The sequence below is a fragment of the Lithobates pipiens genome, unplaced genomic scaffold (assembly GCF_037356315.1).
Source record: "Lithobates pipiens isolate NorthernLeopardFrog02 unplaced genomic scaffold, aLitPip1_a1.2 Scaffold_1, whole genome shotgun sequence".
NCBI classification, from domain to species: domain Eukaryota; kingdom Metazoa; phylum Chordata; class Amphibia; order Anura; family Ranidae; genus Lithobates; species Lithobates pipiens.
In genome coordinates this window covers 67,297,551-67,316,433 of record NW_027507685.1, presented here as the reverse complement: position 1 = coordinate 67,316,433, position 18,883 = coordinate 67,297,551, and the positions used below count along the sequence as shown (strand labels likewise).

General features: G+C 43.8%; 1 protein-coding gene across 1 annotated transcript in view; it reads left to right on the top strand.

Annotated features, from left to right (window-relative positions):
- LOC143988167 (immunoglobulin kappa light chain-like) overlaps nt 1–18,540 on the top strand; it is a 34,200-nt gene extending 15,660 nt beyond the window's left edge. The window contains exons 3-5 of the mRNA XM_077487530.1: nt 5,870–6,211; nt 8,878–8,973; nt 18,124–18,540. Of these exons, the coding sequence (XP_077343656.1) occupies nt 5,870–6,211; nt 8,878–8,973; nt 18,124–18,299 (614 nt within the window). The 3' untranslated portion in view covers nt 18,300–18,540. The remainder of the gene's footprint in view (nt 1–5,869; nt 6,212–8,877; nt 8,974–18,123) is intronic.
- The last annotated feature ends 343 nt before the right edge of the window (nt 18,541–18,883 follow it).

The window sequence follows — 18,883 nt, the reverse complement described above, 5'->3', positions numbered from 1 at the left end:
GAGAAATAGAAATCAGTGGGAGGGAAGTTACATGGCCGAATCTGCTCTAACCATGGAGTAATATCTATTGCCCTAAAATGTATTTTCACATTTGCAGCCGAATCGGGATAACACCTACTTTATATTTGTTACACCTTTTTAAGTGTCTTTTACTTGCTTAAAAATCCTTACATGCTCTGCCTCCATTGTAATGCTTAGGAGGGGCTGTGGAATAATGTTTAAGATAATAAACCCTGGCTGTACTGTTTTTGCGTTTTTTTAATTATCAGCTGTATACTATATTTAAACATGGTCTGTCCCAGGGCTGTCTTTAATATTGATTGGAACCTGGGTAAACCTTTTCTTTGGGCCCCACTTGCTCTCCACTTGCTCTGAGACAAACAATAAATAGCAGCTAGACTCAAAATCAGTTTACTGAATCAGATTAGACAGTGATTGCGATTGGTTAACAGAGGTTACAGTGCCTCATTGCTGCTCACTGACTGGCTGCTAGAAGTTACAGCACACATTATGGCTCACTGATTATTTGCTACAGGTTACAGCACATGACTTCTGCTTGTTGATTGGTTGCTAGAAATCATTGATTGGTTGCTAGAGGTTGCGGCATATCCTTTCCGCTCAATGATTGGTTGCTAGAGATTATTGTGCATCAATACTGCTCACTGATTGGTTGCTAGAAGTTACTGGACATCCTTACCACTCACTAATTGGTTGCTAGAGGTTACTGTGCATTATTACTGCTCACTGATTGGTTGCTAAAGGTTACAGCACATCATTTCTTTTCTGCCTGCATGCCATGGACTGGGGAGGTGATCCAGCAGTAGACAGAAATCTCCTAGGGATCCAAGGACTCCTGGGATAAGTGGCAATGCTGGGGGGTGGGGTGGGGTGAGATGTGGCAATGCTGGGGGGTTGATGGTATCAGTGGCAGTGGTGGGGGGTGGGATTAGTTAGGAGGCAGTACACTGTGGCATATGGAAATCATTGGCAAGTATATGGTGGGCGATTCTACACTGACCAGTGACCAATGGGGAATTTACAATGAATGAATTTACAGGGAATTTTACGCCACCCACCAATATAAAGAGGGATTTCTACACTGACACCAATGTAATAGGAGAATTTACACCAACCACCAGTGTAAGGAGAATATACAATGACCTCAGTGTAAGGGGGAATTTACACTGACAATCATTGTCGAGGAGATTTGTACTGACCACTAATGTAAGGTGACACTTCTACACCGACCACCAATGTTAGGTGGAATTTACATTGTCCACAAGTGTTATGGCAATTTTGCACTTACCACCAATTTAAAGAGAAATGTACACTGATCACAATGTAAGTGTCAGAAACCATTAAATCAGACCGAGACAGAATTACAGTTAAATCACACTTGTTTAATAATAAAAGTAAATAGAACAAACGTAGTCAAAACATAGCCAGAGTTCAGGAACCGGAACGGATAGTCAGACAAGCCAAACGTCAGGTAGCTGGAGATGAGCGTAGTAAAACAGCAAGCAGGATCTGGAGCCAGAAGGGATGTCAGCCAAGCAAGTCTTTTAACAGGAATGCAGAAGAGCGTCTCTGTGATGTTGACTAAGGCGAAGTCAGAGATCCTCTGGGCTGGACGGCTTAAGTAGGCAGGACTGACGAGCAGGATATCATCAACAGCTGAGTAACTGTGGAGAGATAGGAGCTGGCAATTAGCGGACAGCTGAGTGGCCAGGTCATAGAAGAAAGGGCTGAGCCCAGCCCAGACAGTAATGAAGAATCTCACTGACCACCAATGTAAGGGCTTCACTGGCCACTAGTGTGAATGAAAGGATTGTACAGCAAGCCCCAATGTAATGAGAACATTTACACTGACCACCAATGCAACTGAGACATTTAGCCTGCGTTCACATTTCTTTGTGTCGGGAACATATGCAAATTCACTTCCCTGACACCACAGAAATGTGCTGCCCTTTAGTAGATACACAGCAGTGCTATTAATTGTTAATGACATCCTCACACATCTGCTGAGATGTGTGTATTCACATCCACCAAAATACAAGGTGCTGAGGCACCAAGTTATTTTGAAAAAGGGTCCCACCTCCAATTTGCTTACCTTTGCAGAACAGACTGATGTTAGGTTTAATGGCCACAGTTGTAGGCAGGACTTTCCAGCATGCCCCTTTACCTCCCCCATGGGCAGCATTCAGCAGAGATGATGGTGGGTATGACCTCATGATATACATATGAATGCTGCCTCTATTTACATATCAATGCCACCGGTCTGAGGCTATTTAAATTTTAATGTAACCGCTATTTACATATCAATGCCAGTTATTTACATGTAAACACAGGGTCTGCAGGTGAGTCATCTGTACAGAACAATAGGGCAGAGCTGAGCAGCATTAGTAACAGGACTTCACACTAAGATATAGGGACACAGCACGGGACTAAAACTTCAAGGGAATTTAAACTGGGATAGTTGGCAAGTAGGAGGCAGCTGCTTTGGGCCCCACAACAATGATGGGGCCCCGGGCAGCTGCCCCTTTTTGCCCTGCCTTAAACCCCACCCTGGTCTGTCTTAACAAAAGCTTAAACATTTAAAAACTGCTTTCCTGCATTGTATATTAATGAGAGATAGCTCAGTCTCAAGGCTCAGACTCTCTGAGACTATCTCCTTAGAAACATCTGAAAGGAAAGGAACTTTTGAAAAATATATTTTTGGTATACTGTGTGAATAGGAACACATAACAAATATATAGTTGGGTATTCCCAAATTTGACTGCAAAAGTATAAATACGCTTTAAGCAGAGAGAGCTTTGTGGGGTACCACAGACTGGGCCATAAAATGTGAGCTATGGTGGGCATATCTGAGGGGAGTATAATGGAAAGTGGATAGCAATATCTGCTCTCCATTATATATTGGTTCTACAGTAACAGTGTGCTGGCACCTATATTAGACATGTGTTTAACCACTGAAGGACTGGAAGATTTTCCCTCTTAATGACCAGGCCATTTTTTGTGATATGGCACTGCATCGCTTTAACTGACAATTGTGGGGACTTGCGACGTTGTACTCAAACAACATTTTTCTCCTTTTTTTTTACCACAAAGAGCTTTCTTTTAGTGGTATTTGATCACCTCTGCTTTTTTTTTAACTATAAACAAAAAAAAACTGACAATTTTGAAAAAAAAAAAATTTTTTACTTTTTGCTATAATAAATATCCCCAAAAAAACAAAAACAAATTTGTTCATCAGTTTAGGCCAAAATGTATTCTATTAGATATTTTTGGTAAAAAAATTGCAATAAGAGTATTGCTCTTATTGCTAATCAACATCCTCTTATTGCAATAAGAATATGTTGATTGGTTTACACAAAAGTTATAGCACCTTCAAAATAGGGGATAGATTTATGGCATTTTTTTTTATTATTTTTTTTTTTTTACTAGTAATAGCAGTCATCAGCAATTTTTAGTGAGACTGTGTCATTGCGGTGGGCACATCAGACACTTTTGACACTTTTTTGGGACCATTGACATGTATACAGCGATCAGTGCTATAAAAATGCACTGATCACTGAAATTTTACTGGCAGGGAAGGGGTTAACACTAGGGGCGATCAAGGGGTTAAATGTGTTCCCTGAGGGGTGTTTCTAACTGTGGGGGGATGGGACTAAGTAGCGAAGGAGAGCACTAATCACTAGGAACAGCAAGCAGATCTCTGATCTCAAACAGATCCCCGTTCTGACTCTCTGTGGAGCGATCATGGGTGGCCGGCGGACATTGCAGCCACCGGTCATGTGCATCGGCTCTGGCGTCACGCCGGGGGCGTGCGCGCGCCTCCAATAGCTCTTAAAGCACTTAACAAATCCCAGTGAATATGAAAATGTAGTACTTTTCAGTCTGTGTTAAGGGCAGCAGCATCAACAATTATGGTAATAGAGACAAACAATATCAAGCCAAATAAATCCCTAAGAGCCCTTTCACACTGAAAGCCCTTTCTTACTGTGAAGAAACCTTTCGGTATTTGGAGAATGCCTCCCCTGTGCTCGGTGTTGAGTTATTCACTTTGAGGTCATCACAAAGTTCATTTATATGGACCACTTATGCATCAAAACATGTTGATCATATCCCCCCCTTAATCTCCTCTTCTCAAGAGAGAATAAATTCAGTTCCTCTAATCTTTCCTCATAGCTGAGCTCCTCCATGCCTCTTATCAGTTTGGTTGCCCTTCTCTGCATTTTCTCCAGTTCCCTGATATCCTTTTTGTGAATTGGTGCTCAAAACTATTTCAGATGAGGTCTTACTAATGATTTGTACAGAGGCAAAATTATATCTCTCTCTGGAGTCCATACCTCTCTTAATACAAGAAAGGACTTTGCTCCCCGTGCTTGGCCGGCGGTCTGGTAGAAGATAAAAGTGGTCTCTGCGGTGGAGGACCAACCTCCCACTGAGATCCGGTGCCCTCCGCATCGGCGGAGGCAATCGCGTCTGTCCCCGTCCCACCGATTTTGCGCGCAGAAGCGAACGCATACATGAGTAGCTCCCACATATGAAAATGGTGTTCAAACCACACTTGTGCAGTATCACCGCAATCAGTAGAGCGAGAGCAATGATTCTAGCCCTAGACCTCCTCTGTAACGCAAAACATGCAACCGGTAGATTTTTTTAAATGTCGCCTATGGAGATTTATAAGGGTAAAAGTTTGTCGACATTCCACAAGCGGGCGCAATTTTGAAGCGTGACATGTTGGGTATCAATTTACTCGGCGTAATATTATCTTTCACAATATAAAAAAATGGGCTAACTTTACTGTTGTCTTTTCAAATTAAAAAAAAGTTTATTTTTTTCAAAAAAAAAGTGCGCTTGTAAGACCACTGCGCAAATACGGTGTGACAGAAAGTATTGCAACGACCGCCATTTTATTCTCTAGGGTGTTCGAAAAAAAAATGTATAATGTTTGGGCGTTTTAAGTAATTTTCTAGCAAAAAAAAAGTTTTTAACTTGTAAATACCACATCTAAAAAAGAGGCCGGTCTTAAAGTGGTTAAAATGTACAAATGTAGCAATTTAGAAAATGGATGAAAGGTTTAGCACTGGGAAAAACTTTCTGAAAAATAAAAAGTGCATTTTATATACAACTATATAGATCAGACCAAAATGAGGAATAAGACCCCTTTCACACCAGGGCGTTTTGCAGGTGCTATAGCGTTAGAAATCCGCTCTAAAAAAGCTGCACCATTGTCTGTAGTGTGAAAGCCCGAGGGCTTTCACACTACAGCGGTGCTCTGGCAGGAGGTCAGGAAAAAGTCCTGCCAGCAGCTTCTTTGGAGCGGTGATGGAGCGGTGTGTTTGCCGCTCCTCCACCACTGCTCCCCATTGAAATCAATGGGGCAGCGCCGTAATACCGCCGGCAAAACGGCGCTATTGCAGCGTATTGCAGGCGGTTTTAACCCTTTCTAGGCCGCTAGCGGGGGGTAAAAGCACCCCGTTAGCGGCCGAAATCCGCAGCAAATCCGGCAGTAAAACGCCGCTAAAAATAGCGGCGTTTTACCACCCACGCTATGGGCGCTGTGGTGTGAAAGGGGTCTAAATGAGGAGGAATGAGGGACAGGGGGGCATTGCTCCAAATCGGAGACAGTCCCTCCAAATCAGGGTCATTTGGGAGCTATGATTCAACCTTTGCTTGCCATTATGATTATGGGAAATGTGTTTTGGCAGACAGTTACTGAACACCTGCTGAAACGCTGTCCTGTATATTATGGCTCTTACAAGCCAATTGTTCTGTATTACTGATCTAAGTTATAAATAGCAAATAACAAAGTGTATACACAGATGAATAAGTAAGAATTTAGGAATTTCTACTTCTTTTCTAGAAACACAGGATATTCGTAGACCTTCCATTGTACTTTTTCAGCCTTCTTCTTTGGAAATCCAGTACAAGCATACAGCAACTTTTCTCTGCCATGCTAAAGATTATTTCCCCAAACCTCTAAGAATCAAGTGGCTCCTGAACAACAAAACCCAATCTCTGGAGTCTGTCCTCTTCCCAGCTGTACAAAACATAGACTGCTCCTATGATCAGACTTCTTCAGCCACAATCCCAGTGAAGCTATGGAGGAAAGGTGCACAGATGACCTGTGTGGTGGAGCATGAGTCAGGAGTACAGATCACAAGTCGTTCATCCTCTGAACAGGAAACCACATTTTCCTTAAAAGGTACACATCAAATTAAAGTAAACCTTGAAAATGAAAATATGGCATTTTGACTTTTATTGTCTGTATTCTGACAATTTATTTAAAGTATAATTTAGGGAAAATGTTTTTTATTTTTTTTTATTTTCCTTTTTGGCAGGGTAAAGAAAGATTACAGCATCTGTCAGGTTTTCATTACTGTCTGTGTCCCCACTGGAGAGATCCCAAACTTTGGGTTTTCCCCAGAACAGTAATTAAGGGGAAATCTTCCAATGGGGACACTGGTTTTGGTGACTCTTGGGACAACCAGGGATTCCCCTACTTTGGAAGGATTTCCTCTCACTTCCTGTTTAGGCTTTAGGACAGGAAGCAAAGGGGAAATCTTCCCGATGGGACACGATTGGCACAAATAACTGACAGGGGTTATAACCCTCCCTTACTCTATCCAAAATGAAAAAAAGTCTTGCCTTTAGTTCTATTTTAGGTTGGGTTTGCACTGCAGTACGCTCCGGCTCACAGCAGGAGTCTAGTGCATCCCCATTCACTGGTTCGGGTATGATTTCAGCCCACATTTTTGGCTGAATTCGGACCCGAAACAGACCAAAAGACACACAGGGCCCCTGTGCATATCGCACAGGAGCCGCTGCGGAGATGTGTGAACCTTCTCCATAGAGAGCCAGTCACAATCTCCTGCTATGTGAATTGGATGTGGAAGGCGCACATCCAATTCGCAGCACTGGGAACCCAGCCTTAATCAATCATTTTCATGAAGTAACTGAAATATGTAAAAAAAAATGTTTATGTTTTTGGTAGGGCAGCTGACCTTGCCTACTGCATGTTCCTGGGCACATCTTGGTATATAACACTGCCAAGCTAAGACCCCATTCACGGGATGTACCTATATGTACACTTGTGCGAAGGACTGTCTTTGCCCACACTGGATGCAAAGGTGTGCCGTGCATCCGCATGTAGGTCCCATTCATATTTATGGTAGCCAATCAGCTTCGAAATTCAGCTTGCTCAATTAAAGTGGAACTTCCCCTCATTTGTCTCCTCTGCCCCTTCGGTGCCACAATTGGCACCTTTCAGGGGGGAAGGGGGACAGGATACCTGTCTTTGACAGGTATCCTGTTCCCTCTTCCGGGAGTCCAGGCCGCGGCTCGTGACATCACCGTGGGCCTCCCTCCTCCTCTCCGTGTCGCAGCGTCAGTAGGAGAGAGGAGCAGGGCCTCGCGCATGCACAGTAGGATTCCTGGCGTGAAGCCGTAAGGCTACACTGCTGGGTACCCTTACCCGCAATGGCGGTGGCAGCACCCAACAGCTGATGGAAACATCAGCTGCAGTGCAGACATCACGGGACTCTAGGACAGGTAAAGCCCCATACACACTATCAGTTTTTCTGCTGAGTTTTTCCTTCAGATTTACCAAAATCATTTAATATGAGGTCAAACCTTAGGAGTTTCAATTTGTATGCAATCAGGCAGGCCCTTGCACTACATTGTTTTGGTAAACTCGGAGGAAAAACTCAGCAGAAAAACTGATAGTGTGTATGGGGCTTAAGTGTCCTATTGTTAAAAGCCAGCAGCTGCAGTATGTGTAGCTGCTGGCTTTTAATTTTTGGACGGAACACCACTTTTAGCTTTGGCAATAAAACCTGGAGGCTCATTGGTTTCTATGCAGAGCTACACCAAATTTTGCATGCTCCATCTTTAGTAAATAAACCCCAATTTGACATCTGCGGCGTGCACAAGATTAAATTGCATCATATGAATGAGAATGAATATATGTGAAGTATAATCAGCGCAAACAACCACTCAGCAGTGCAGCAAAATCACATTTAAAACATAAGATATAAACATAATTCCATAGCTGAAATATCTAATGTAGTATCAATAGTGTATCAGTCCCCAATATGAGGATTTCACCGTAGGGTGATAGTCAAAGTGATACTCTTTAAAAAACATCCAATGTGTTTGGTGCCCATCACCTCCAGATAAAATGCTTGCTCACCTCCAAGGTATGACCCCACCACAGAGTCACAAAGACCTCAGTAAACTTCACCCAGGATGGTACTGGAACACTCTTCAATTGGCATCCCTGAATCTACTTCTTGAGTCTCAATCATTACGTATACAAAAAATTGAAATGGAGAAACCATAGTGCTCTCCGCTACAATTTTATTAAAAACACTCACATAAATAAAACAAGCATGTATTCAGCTGACCATGCTGATACTAAAGTGTAGCTCCTCCCACCCATATATGTTACGCCCTCCTCGTGGGCTTCTTCAGCAGGTTTTTTTAAGGACTGTCACTTTGATTATCACACTATGGTGGAATCCTGATATTGGGCATGGTTGCACTTTTGATACTACATTAGTTATTTCAGCTATGGGATTATGCTTATGTCTTATGGTTTAATTGTGATTGTGCTGCAACTATATCTTGTCCTTAAATATAGGAATCAGTCTGCAATCAGTCTGGTGAAACCAAGAGCTATTTCTTCACAGCAATAAAAGGTAGGAATCTGATATGATGCTTGCTGAGGTACCGAAAATGTACATGGGGATTGTTCTTTACTCTTTTTTTCCTTTAAAACAGATAGACACTAAAATATAACTACCATATTCTGTACATATACAACAATTTTTGCACAATTAGGATTTTAAATTTACACTTGCTTTGTTTCAGAATGTAAACCAGCAAATGTGAGCCTGGAAGTAGTCACACGTACCCCGGAGTGGATGACAAATGTGACACAGGAACTGGCATCTAAGCAAGCTGCAGGTACATTATTGTTCAGATACTTTTCAAGCATTTTTATTTTATTTTACCAGGTGCTTTATTAGTGAATATGAGTACTGATCTAAACAAAATTCTCTGAAATGCTTTTCTTTGACATTTAGAACTTGGTACCAATAAAAAGGTCCTACAGATACTAAGGGGATGACTTAGTAAGGGCAAATAGACTGATCACTTTGGAAGGGAAGTTGCATTTTGCAAGTGAATTTTCTCTAGAGCTTAGTGAATGAGGTAAAGACCCGCTGATGTTCATCATCTAATGACCCGTAAGCAAAAAAGGCTCTTTTATTTTCTTTGAAAGTGGGTGGGTATTCTATTGAAAGTGAAATATGACGCTGAGCACTTGCACACAACTTCTTTGGCTGACCATGGTGAGGCCTGTTCTGAGTGAAACCTGTTCTGTTAAACCGCGTTATGGTCTTGGCCAGAGGCATCATTAGGGGGTGGTTATTGGGGCCATAGCCCCGAATCTGGGGCCCATAGCTCCGAGTCTCCTACCGCAGGGGTCCCTGCCTAACCACCGGGCCGTAATTGTGGAGGATGGGCTGCATGAAGGAGCCGAGCAGGCAGGTGAAAGGAGTGAGCGGGCAGACGGGCAAGCAGAGATTACCTCATCTCTCTCCGCCCGCCAGCTCCGCATCACTACACTTCCGCCTTGCAAAGTGACTGTGTATACGGCGGGAGACAGGCAGCGCTGCGCTGTATTATTCCCTGGCTAGCAGGGAGTGGGTGGGGCTAGGAGCTCCACTTCTGCTCTGACCCAGCCCCGTGTAGACCGCATGTTTGGGACTCGGGAGGCTGCAGGATATGAGTTGAGATTGAAGCTGGAGGGATTGGCAGTGGTGGTGACAGCCAGAGGCTTTGGAGCTGGGACCCGAGTGGGAGAGAGCAGGTGCCCACTGTGCTGAAAGCCAGCGGATGGTGAGCCTAGCTGGGCAGGACCAGGTAGGTCCTTCTCCCAAAATAGTCTGCCTGTGAGTGTGAACTAAATCCTGATCTGGCTGTGGCTGAACTATTCACCAACTGGAGCATTAGCATGGACCACCAGTGGTGCTGGCACATCTTCCACACATAGACATGGTGAAATGCACCACTGCTTGATGGGCTTCCTTTAGGCCTGGTTCCCATCTATGCGGGTTTGTGGGCTGCGTTTGCACTGGAAAGGCAGCCCATTTATTTGATTGGGCTGCCATGCCTGCATTTCCTGCAGAGAAAGGGTACATGCAGCATTTTAGAAATGCAGCGGCCTTTAAATCGCATGGTGTTTTTTGCACCGTGCAATTCCCCTGCAGGTCCCCCACCCACAAATGCGCTGCATTTTTAGATGCATGGGGTGCCATTAGAAATTAATTTTTTAAACAGCAGCGTGTGCAGGAATCTCAGCAATTCTAGCACCCAGAGTCAAAACATGCTGCGGTTTAAAAACACACAAGGCTGACATTCATTCTTAATGGCACCCCCACACATCTAAAATTTAACTGCAGGGAAATTGCAAAGTGGAAAAGCTGCTGCGTTTTTCTAAAAATGCAGGCACAGCAGCCCATTCAAAGGAATGGTCTGCCGTGGCTGCGCAAACATGCGCTGCAAACCCACATAGATGTGTCCAAGTCCTTTTTTTTTTATGAAAAAGCTGGACCTCCTGCAGGTTTAACTGCTTGCCTACTGGGCACTTTCACCCCCTTCCTGCCCAGGCCAATGTTCAGCTTTCAGCGCTCTCACACTTTAAATTACAATTGCGCGGTCATACAACACTGTATCTATATGACATTTTTATTTGAAAACATGTATTTTTTTCACCTTCACTGATGGGCCGCACTGATCAGGGCATTGATGATTAGTGCCCTGATCAGTGCAGATGTCCCCTTGCACACAAGCCGGTTACTGGCTCTCTCCTCTCCTCGCAATATGAATAGTGCGAGGAAAGGAATGCCGATAAACAGCAAGTTTGTTTACATCATGATCAGTTTTAATTGGACACGGCGGATCATGTCACGTGGTAAAGAGCTGCTGTGATTGGCTCTTTACCCCAATCTGTGATCAGCTGTGTTATAGAGTGGGCTGGGTGTGCACCGCAGTGAGTATGGTTTTGGGAGGATGTCAATAGACACCCTTCCAGAACTGGACCACGCTGTTGAACCACTTCATTATATATTACAATAGAAATAATGCACTTCAATCACCCTGACACCATATCAACCATATGCCGTGATGATTGAAGCGCCAACACCAGCCACTTCCCCGACAAATTGCCCACGAAAAATTGCTTACCACACCCCTGTGCCTGCAAAAAGGTTGGTGACCACTGCTATGGGCTCTAGCCCCAGATCTTTTGCAGACATAGCAATGCCCCTGGTCTTGGCCACCATGTTGCAGCTCAGTTTTAGGGTCTTGGCAATCTTCTTATAGCCTAGGCCATCTTCATGTAGAGCAACAATTCTTTTTTTCAGATCCTCAGAGAGTTCTTTGCCATGAGGTGCCATGTTGAACTTCCATTGACCAGTATGAGAGAGTGAAAACACCAAATTTAACACACCTGCTCCCCATACACACCCGAGACCTTGTAACACTAATGAGTCACATTATACCAGGAGGGAAATTTGCTAGTTGGGCCTAATTTGGACATTATCACTTAGGGGTGTACTCATTTTTGTTGCCAGCAGATTAGACATTAATGGTTGTATGTTGAGTTATTTTGAGGGGACAGCAAATTTACACTGTTATATAAGCTGTACACTCACTACCTTACATTGTAGCAAAGTGCCATTTCTTCAGTGTTGTCACATAAAAAGATATAATAAAATATTTACAAAAATGTGAGGAGTGTACTCACTTCTGTGAGATACTGTATATCTGAAAATCGATCACTCCTGATGTACTGAGGCCCTATCTTATTTCTTGAGGCCTGAGAATGGCAGGACAATACAATTACCCCCAAAATGACCCCTTCTTGGAAAGTAGACAGTCCAATGTATTTAGTAAGAGACTTGGGAGTTTTTTGAAGTTGTATCTTTTGTCACAAGCTTTCGAAAATTAAGAAATTAAAAAAACAAATGAATTATTCACAATTCTTTATTTTTTACATACTGTCAACAGTGCAGTACAGCGTCATCATATAACTGGTGTGGTGGTGACCAGGGACACTTTTTGGTGAAAGTATGTAACACTGTACTATTCTGGGGAGGTGATCAGGATTCTTTTTTTCTACACAGTATGATCGCTTATAACAGTAAAAATCACTGTTATAAGCAACCATTTTTTCTGAATGAAATCCATTCATTCAGTGTGTACTATTGTGATTAGGTGTGATTGACAACAGCTGATCACATGGTACAGATGGGCTGTGATTGGTCCTGTCTGTACCATGTGATCACTGTGACCAATCACAGAGATCAATATAATAGTACACAATGAATGGCTATGAATGGAAGCCTTCCATTGTGTACAATTGTCATGTGACCTGCTGTGATTGGTCACAGCAATCACATGATACCGGCAGCGGTGGACACAGTAGGTGACAGATTGTGCGGTCCATGGGTGTGTGCGATCCTGGGTTAGCGTCATATGACACCTACCTGGGATGAGGAAGCTCCCACTAGACCATCATCCTGCCAGACAAGAAGTGGTTAAAGAATAATTCTACGCATGGGTATTTTATACATAATTACTTTGGTCCATCTTGGTATATACAATATACCATACCTGGCCAATCTCCCTGGAAGCTGGAAATCACTAAACAAGACACTGCTACTCCAGTGATCTCCACTTGCTTTCAGGTCCCACTTCCCCTAATGCAGTGGTTCTCAACCTGGGGGTTGAATGATTTGCCAGGGGTCACCGAATCCAGGGCTGTTTCTGAAGCCGCACCACTCTCCCAGGCTTTTTGTGGCCGCCCAGCAGGGCTGTCCCTGGAGCCTGTGGCCTCCCAGCTGGGCTGTTCCTAAAGCCCGCAGCCACCCACTCAGCTTCTTCACAGCCGCCCTTTCATTCGGCATGGCTTGGGGGTAGGAGACTAGAGGTCAGCTGACTGGTGAGGAATGTGAATTGGGAGGGGCTGGAGAAGACCCTATCTCCTGATTTCGGCATAGGTGTCACTGCTATGAGACAGCACAAAGTTGGAGACACAGTGAGGTAACACTGCCTGTGATTATAGTTGCCATTAAAAGTCCCCACTACAGTTCTTAGATCAGCAGATGACCTTGATCAAGAGCACCTCTGGCTGATCAGAACTCCCCCCAGCACTGCTACTCATCCCAACCCCCCCCCCCCCCCCAGCACTGCCACTCATCCCACTTCCCAGCCAGCACTGCCACTCATCCCAACTCCCAGCACTGCCACCCATCCCATTCCCCCCACCAAGGAGTAAGAGAAGGAATAAAAATAGAGATTGCATGAAAGGGAGAGGAAAAGAGGGGAGGGGGGAGGAACAAAGAAAAAGGGAGAGAAAGAGTAAGGCCGCGTACACACGCGCGGACTGTTCGCCCAACCTTGTCCGCTGAACAGTGTTTGGGCGGACAGTCCGCTCGTGTGTGGGGCTTCAGCGGACAGTTTCAGCGGACAGTTGGCCGAACAAGGTCTTACGGAAATTCCGAAAAACTGTCCGCTGAAACAAGGTTTCAGCGGACTGTTCGCTCGTGTGTAGGCTTGTTCGGCCAACTAAGTCTCGCGCATGCTCAGAAAGGATTTTCACGTCGGAAGGTTGCATTGCAGTGTATAGGACGTCGTATTTTTCGTCCCGTCGTACGTGCCGTTCACGTCATCGCGCACGGTTTCAGCAAACTGTTCGTCCGTCGTGTGTGGCCATGTCCGTCCATGCTAAGTTTGAGCGGACTGTTCGCTCAAACTGTTGGACGGACAAAGTTGGGCCAACAGTCCGCGCGTGTGTACGCGGCCTTAGAGAAAGAACAAGAAATACGGCTAGAGAGAGGGATGGGGAAAAAAACAAGAAATTAGGCTAGAGACGGATAAAAGGGAAAGGAAGGAGAACAAAGAGAAAGAGTAGTACCTCCTAAAATGTACCACAAGGGGTTTTAATACTGTACAAGTGGAAGGGACTCAGCGAGCACTAAATGTCTGTGGGTTAGGGGCACAAATTACTTGTCTTGCCTCGGGTGCTGACAACCCACGCTACAAAAATAATTTTACTGTTAGGGGTCCCCACAACTTAGGAAATTCTATCAAGGGTTCATGGCACTAGAGAGGTTGAGAACCGCTGCCCTAATGTATTGCGAATATAGGAGGTTGGCCGCGCAGCATGGGCACTATTCACAGAATGCTTTACATTTTTTTGGATGAATGCAAAGAGTTTCTGATTGGACAAGATGGAGAGGTGACTTCATGCTCTCCACCTCATCCAATCAGAGAACGCATTGCATTCATTAGAATAAAAATAACTTTTGCTGCAATACTTACTTTGTTTCAATACATTTTTATTCAAGATAACAAGTAGCCAATGTGCAATAGTTGCGCCCATGTAGGGGCTAGCATTGACAGTTATCACACAAGTTGGCCAAAAAAATTGGCAAAAAATAAACATAAAGAAGAAAATGAGAACTAACACAGCAGCAGAGGATAGACTGTTTTATAAGAACCGCCAGGGGCCAGGGGTCCTGAGAAGGTTCCCCAAACCAGTGGGGCATCCCTTGGTCCCACCAATACCTATACAGTGGTGCCATATACAGGTCTGCAATAACCACTCTCAAGACCTATAGCCAGCTGTATTTCTTTTCCACCAGTAAATGTCTTTAGTCTTCTGGGTTAAATAATGACCTGGGTTGAATGATGTTCACATATCTCCGCTGCGGCTCCAAGGCGAATTTGCACAGGCGTCCTGTGCATCTTTCGGTCCGTCTCAGGTCTGAATTCAGCCTAAAAATTCGGGTTGAAATTGGACCTGAAGCGGTGAACGGGGACACGCCGGACCCCTGCTGTGAGCCACATGCGGAAATAATGTGAGCGCATCCTAAATGATTGTGGTGCTGTTCAGGTTCTATACCACTCTGTGTACAACGCTGCAAGATTCCGGTACCAAGGCACATTCAGGTACTGCTAGCATTAAACATATATTAAATGGTGTATTAATATTTACAATGCTGCATTAATTTGTGTATTTTATACTTGCCTAGAGTTTGACTTTAAACTTTGTTATCATTGGGACCCTTGTAGCCTGTGGGCTCTTTTGCAGCTGCACTATTATTTCTGGTTAAGTCTCCTCCAGTGAACAATAGTCATTTTAGACAAAGCGAGACATCTGTGTTGTCCAGGGACAAGCACAATGAATATTCCTGAGTGGTTAAATATCTAAAACTAACTGAAAAAAAAAAAAAAAACCCCAGAAAACTTTCCAACTCTCATCCCTGTCCCAGAGCAGCAGATGTCTGTAGAGGGAAGTGTATAATTCATTTCTCTTCCTCCATTTAGTTTCTCTCTGTCCCTTTCACTCCCCCGGGAGGTGAAATTACACAGTTGGAATTTCTCAATGATTTGCAAACTAACAGCTGTTTAAAAACAGAGAGATTGTAAAATTTGCAAATTCTTTGTAAACGGTCAAACACAGCACCATGGACTTGAATTCAGGAAGAAAACTGTTTTATTATTTTTCTACCAATAATAAATATATTTTAATTGTATGATAAAAATTCAGAGAAGCCTGAGAACTTTTGAAAGTGTCATTTAGCTTATAATGCTTCACGTTTTCCTTGAACTGACTCCACCAACAAAGTCTGAATGAACTTTCAATTTAAATCAGCTGAATACTTTCCAGGTGGATTAAAACAAAATGTGTATAAAATCTCGCATTTGTTTTTCTTTAGAAAGCAGCCACACCTAATGCCGCGTACACACGACTGGACTTTCCATCTGAATGAACTCTGACGGACTTCGAGGGAGTTCCTGATGGAGTTCCGCTGAAACGGACTTGCCTACACACGATCACACCAAAGTCTGATCGTTTAACACAATGACGTACAACGGAACTAGAAAAAGAAAATTCAATAGCCAGTAGCCAATAGCTGCCCTTGCGTCATTGTTGGTCCGTCAGACCTGTATACAGACAAACGGTTTTCTCGATAGAAAAATTTGAAACATGTTCTATTTCTAAAGTCCGTCAGATTTTTCGACAGAAAAGGTCTGATGAAGCCCACACACGATTGAATTGTCCGACGGATTCGTTCCATCTGAATTTTGCTGTCGAAAAGTCTGGTCGTGTGTACATAGCATTACTGAAAAAGCCTGTCTCTTGCTGGCATGCTGCAAAGAAAAATCTCTTGCTTTCTGGTAGAAAGCAATGCTCTCTGCAAAGGTTGAACATGCCCCTTGCTGAGCATTAAAGTGCTTGTAAAAGCAGAAGTTTTTTTTATCTTAATGCAGCAGCAGCCCCCCGCATCCACCCTAATACTTACTTGAGACCCCCTCTCAATCCAGCGATGTTGCACGAAAGACTCAGCTGTCTGGGACTCTCCCTCCTGATTGGCTGAGACAGCAGCAGAGCGCTATTGACTCCTGCTGCTGGCAATCAAAGTCAGTGAGCCAATGAGGAGAGAGAGAATTAGGGTCCAGGCGAAAGCTCCGTGTCTGAATAGACACACGGATCTGCGGCTTGGCTTGGGTGCCCCCCATAGCGAACTGGTTGAAGTGGGGGTACTTGGCAGGGGCCAAAAGCGCTGAAGAGGGACCCCAGGAGAGGAAGATCAGGGCTGCTCTCTGCACAGAGGAGGTGAGTATAACAAGCTTGTTATTTTAAAATGAAAAAAAATTAGACTTTAGTATCACTTTAACTTTGCTGCTTGCAGAGCTAATGCTCTGCCTCAGCACTGTGAGTATAAGGCCGCGTACACACGCGGGGACTGTTCGCTGAAACTGTCCGCTGAAACCAAGTTTCAGCGGACAGTCCGCTCGCGTGTGGGCTTTCAGCGGACAGTTTCAGCGAACAGTCCGCTGAACAAGGTTTTTCGGAAATTCCGAAAAACTGTCCGCTGAAACCTTGTTTCAGCGGACAGTCCCCGCGTGTGTAGGCTTGTTCGTCAAACAAAGTTGCGCGCATGCTCAGAAAGGATTTTCACGCCGAAAGTTATAATGCAGTGTATAGGACGTCGTATTTTTTGTCCCGTCGTACGTGCCGTTCACGTCATCGCGCACGGTTTCAGCAAACTGTTCGTCCGTCGTGTGTGGCCATGTCCGTCCATGCTAATTTTGAGCGGACTGTTTGCCGAAACTGTTTGACGGACAAAGTTGGGCGAACAGTCCCCGCGTGTGTACGCGGCCTAAGACCTCTGCAGAGAGAACTCTGCTTCCACACTGAGAGCAAGGGTCCTTCAGCATGCTGGCAGGGGACAGGAATTTCTACTCAGTGGATTACTGCTTTCTTAAAAAAAAAAAAGTTCGAATGTTGAACACCTTTTGTTTTGGTGTACCTGGAATATATATAGATCATTTAATCAGCATGCATGGACTTTAACACTTAACCAGCCATATATGCATTCATGGGGCTTTGCTGAGAGCACACTCACTGCATGTGCTCAGTACTGTAACTAGACTGTCATGGGTGCTCCCATGACTGAGAGCTTCAGATCATATGACTTCTGTGACAGCCAATCACAGCAGTCACACAATTGGAAAGCCCTCTTAGGCTGGGTTCACACTAGAACACGCAGCCGTTCACAGCAGTAGTCCGGTGTGTCTCCAGTCACCGTTTCAGGTCCGATTTCAGCCCAAATTTTGGGCTGAATTCGGACCTGAAATGGACCAAAAGACGCACAGGGCTCCTGTGCAATTCATACCGCAGAGATGTGTGAACCAGCTCCATAGAGAGTGAACCCAGCCTTAAAGTTTTGAGAGGTGACGGCTCCAAGGGGTTAAATTCAAAGCTCATCTGGGCTTTAATAATTTTTTTATGTTGTATAATTAAAGCCTTTCCTGAAATTTGCCAGAAAACCATCATATGTTCTGTTTTAATAAAGAAAAAGCAAATTTCACTAACCCATGAACAGCAAATAATCAGAAATCTTTCACTGGTCCTAAGAGCTGACCCTGAGTTTTGTACATTTGGCCGATAATTTAGGCAGATATCAATTTCTTCGATTCTATGCTGTTGACTTAATAAAATAATAGAAAGTTGACAAAAGTGTTGTTTGTGTTCAGACTTTCCAGAGATCCTCTCGACGGCTTTCATAGCATATAGCGTGCTCCTTGCCTGCAGTGTCATCTATGGAGTAGTCCTGTCCTGCTGTCTTATTCAGAGAAAGCTGGCTAAATCCAAAGATATGGGAAAAGCAAAAACCTTCAACCTTCAGCAAGTAGATCCCTGCCGCAACTGAATCTCATTCTGATGGAAAACTAACATCGCTTTTTCTTCTTTGGCTTATGTTTAAAAACGGAGTTCTCTTGATTTCTTAGAAAACGTAATATTTGCATTTCTATGACATTATCATTGCAAAGTCAAGCATTCACTTTGTTTGCAACACATTTCACATATACTTAATGCTATTGGCTTCTTATATCCTTGGGGACTGTAGTGATCTGATGTCTGTCAAATAAAACTCAGGTTCTCAGCAAGGGTCTAACTCTTCTTGTGGATCATTTCTTTACTTCAGATAACAAAAAATGCAGCAGCAAGGTAAGGCTTTCTCTGTTGTAGCAAGCAACTTTATGACAGCCAAAAAAGGATAAACAATAGTCGGTGCTTTTCAGAAAAAAAAGCTGCTAGCATTAAAGGTAAAATATGCCCAAACCCTGGTAAACAATAAAGACAAAAGGGTGCAGCCCTTAGATAATTATATATATTTAACACCAAAAATGATATCATAAAGTGATGTAAATAAATAACAACAAAAAAAAATCATATATAAGTGTCACTCTTGACTAGTGATAGTCCTTAGTGATCTATAAGTCTCTCTGGAGC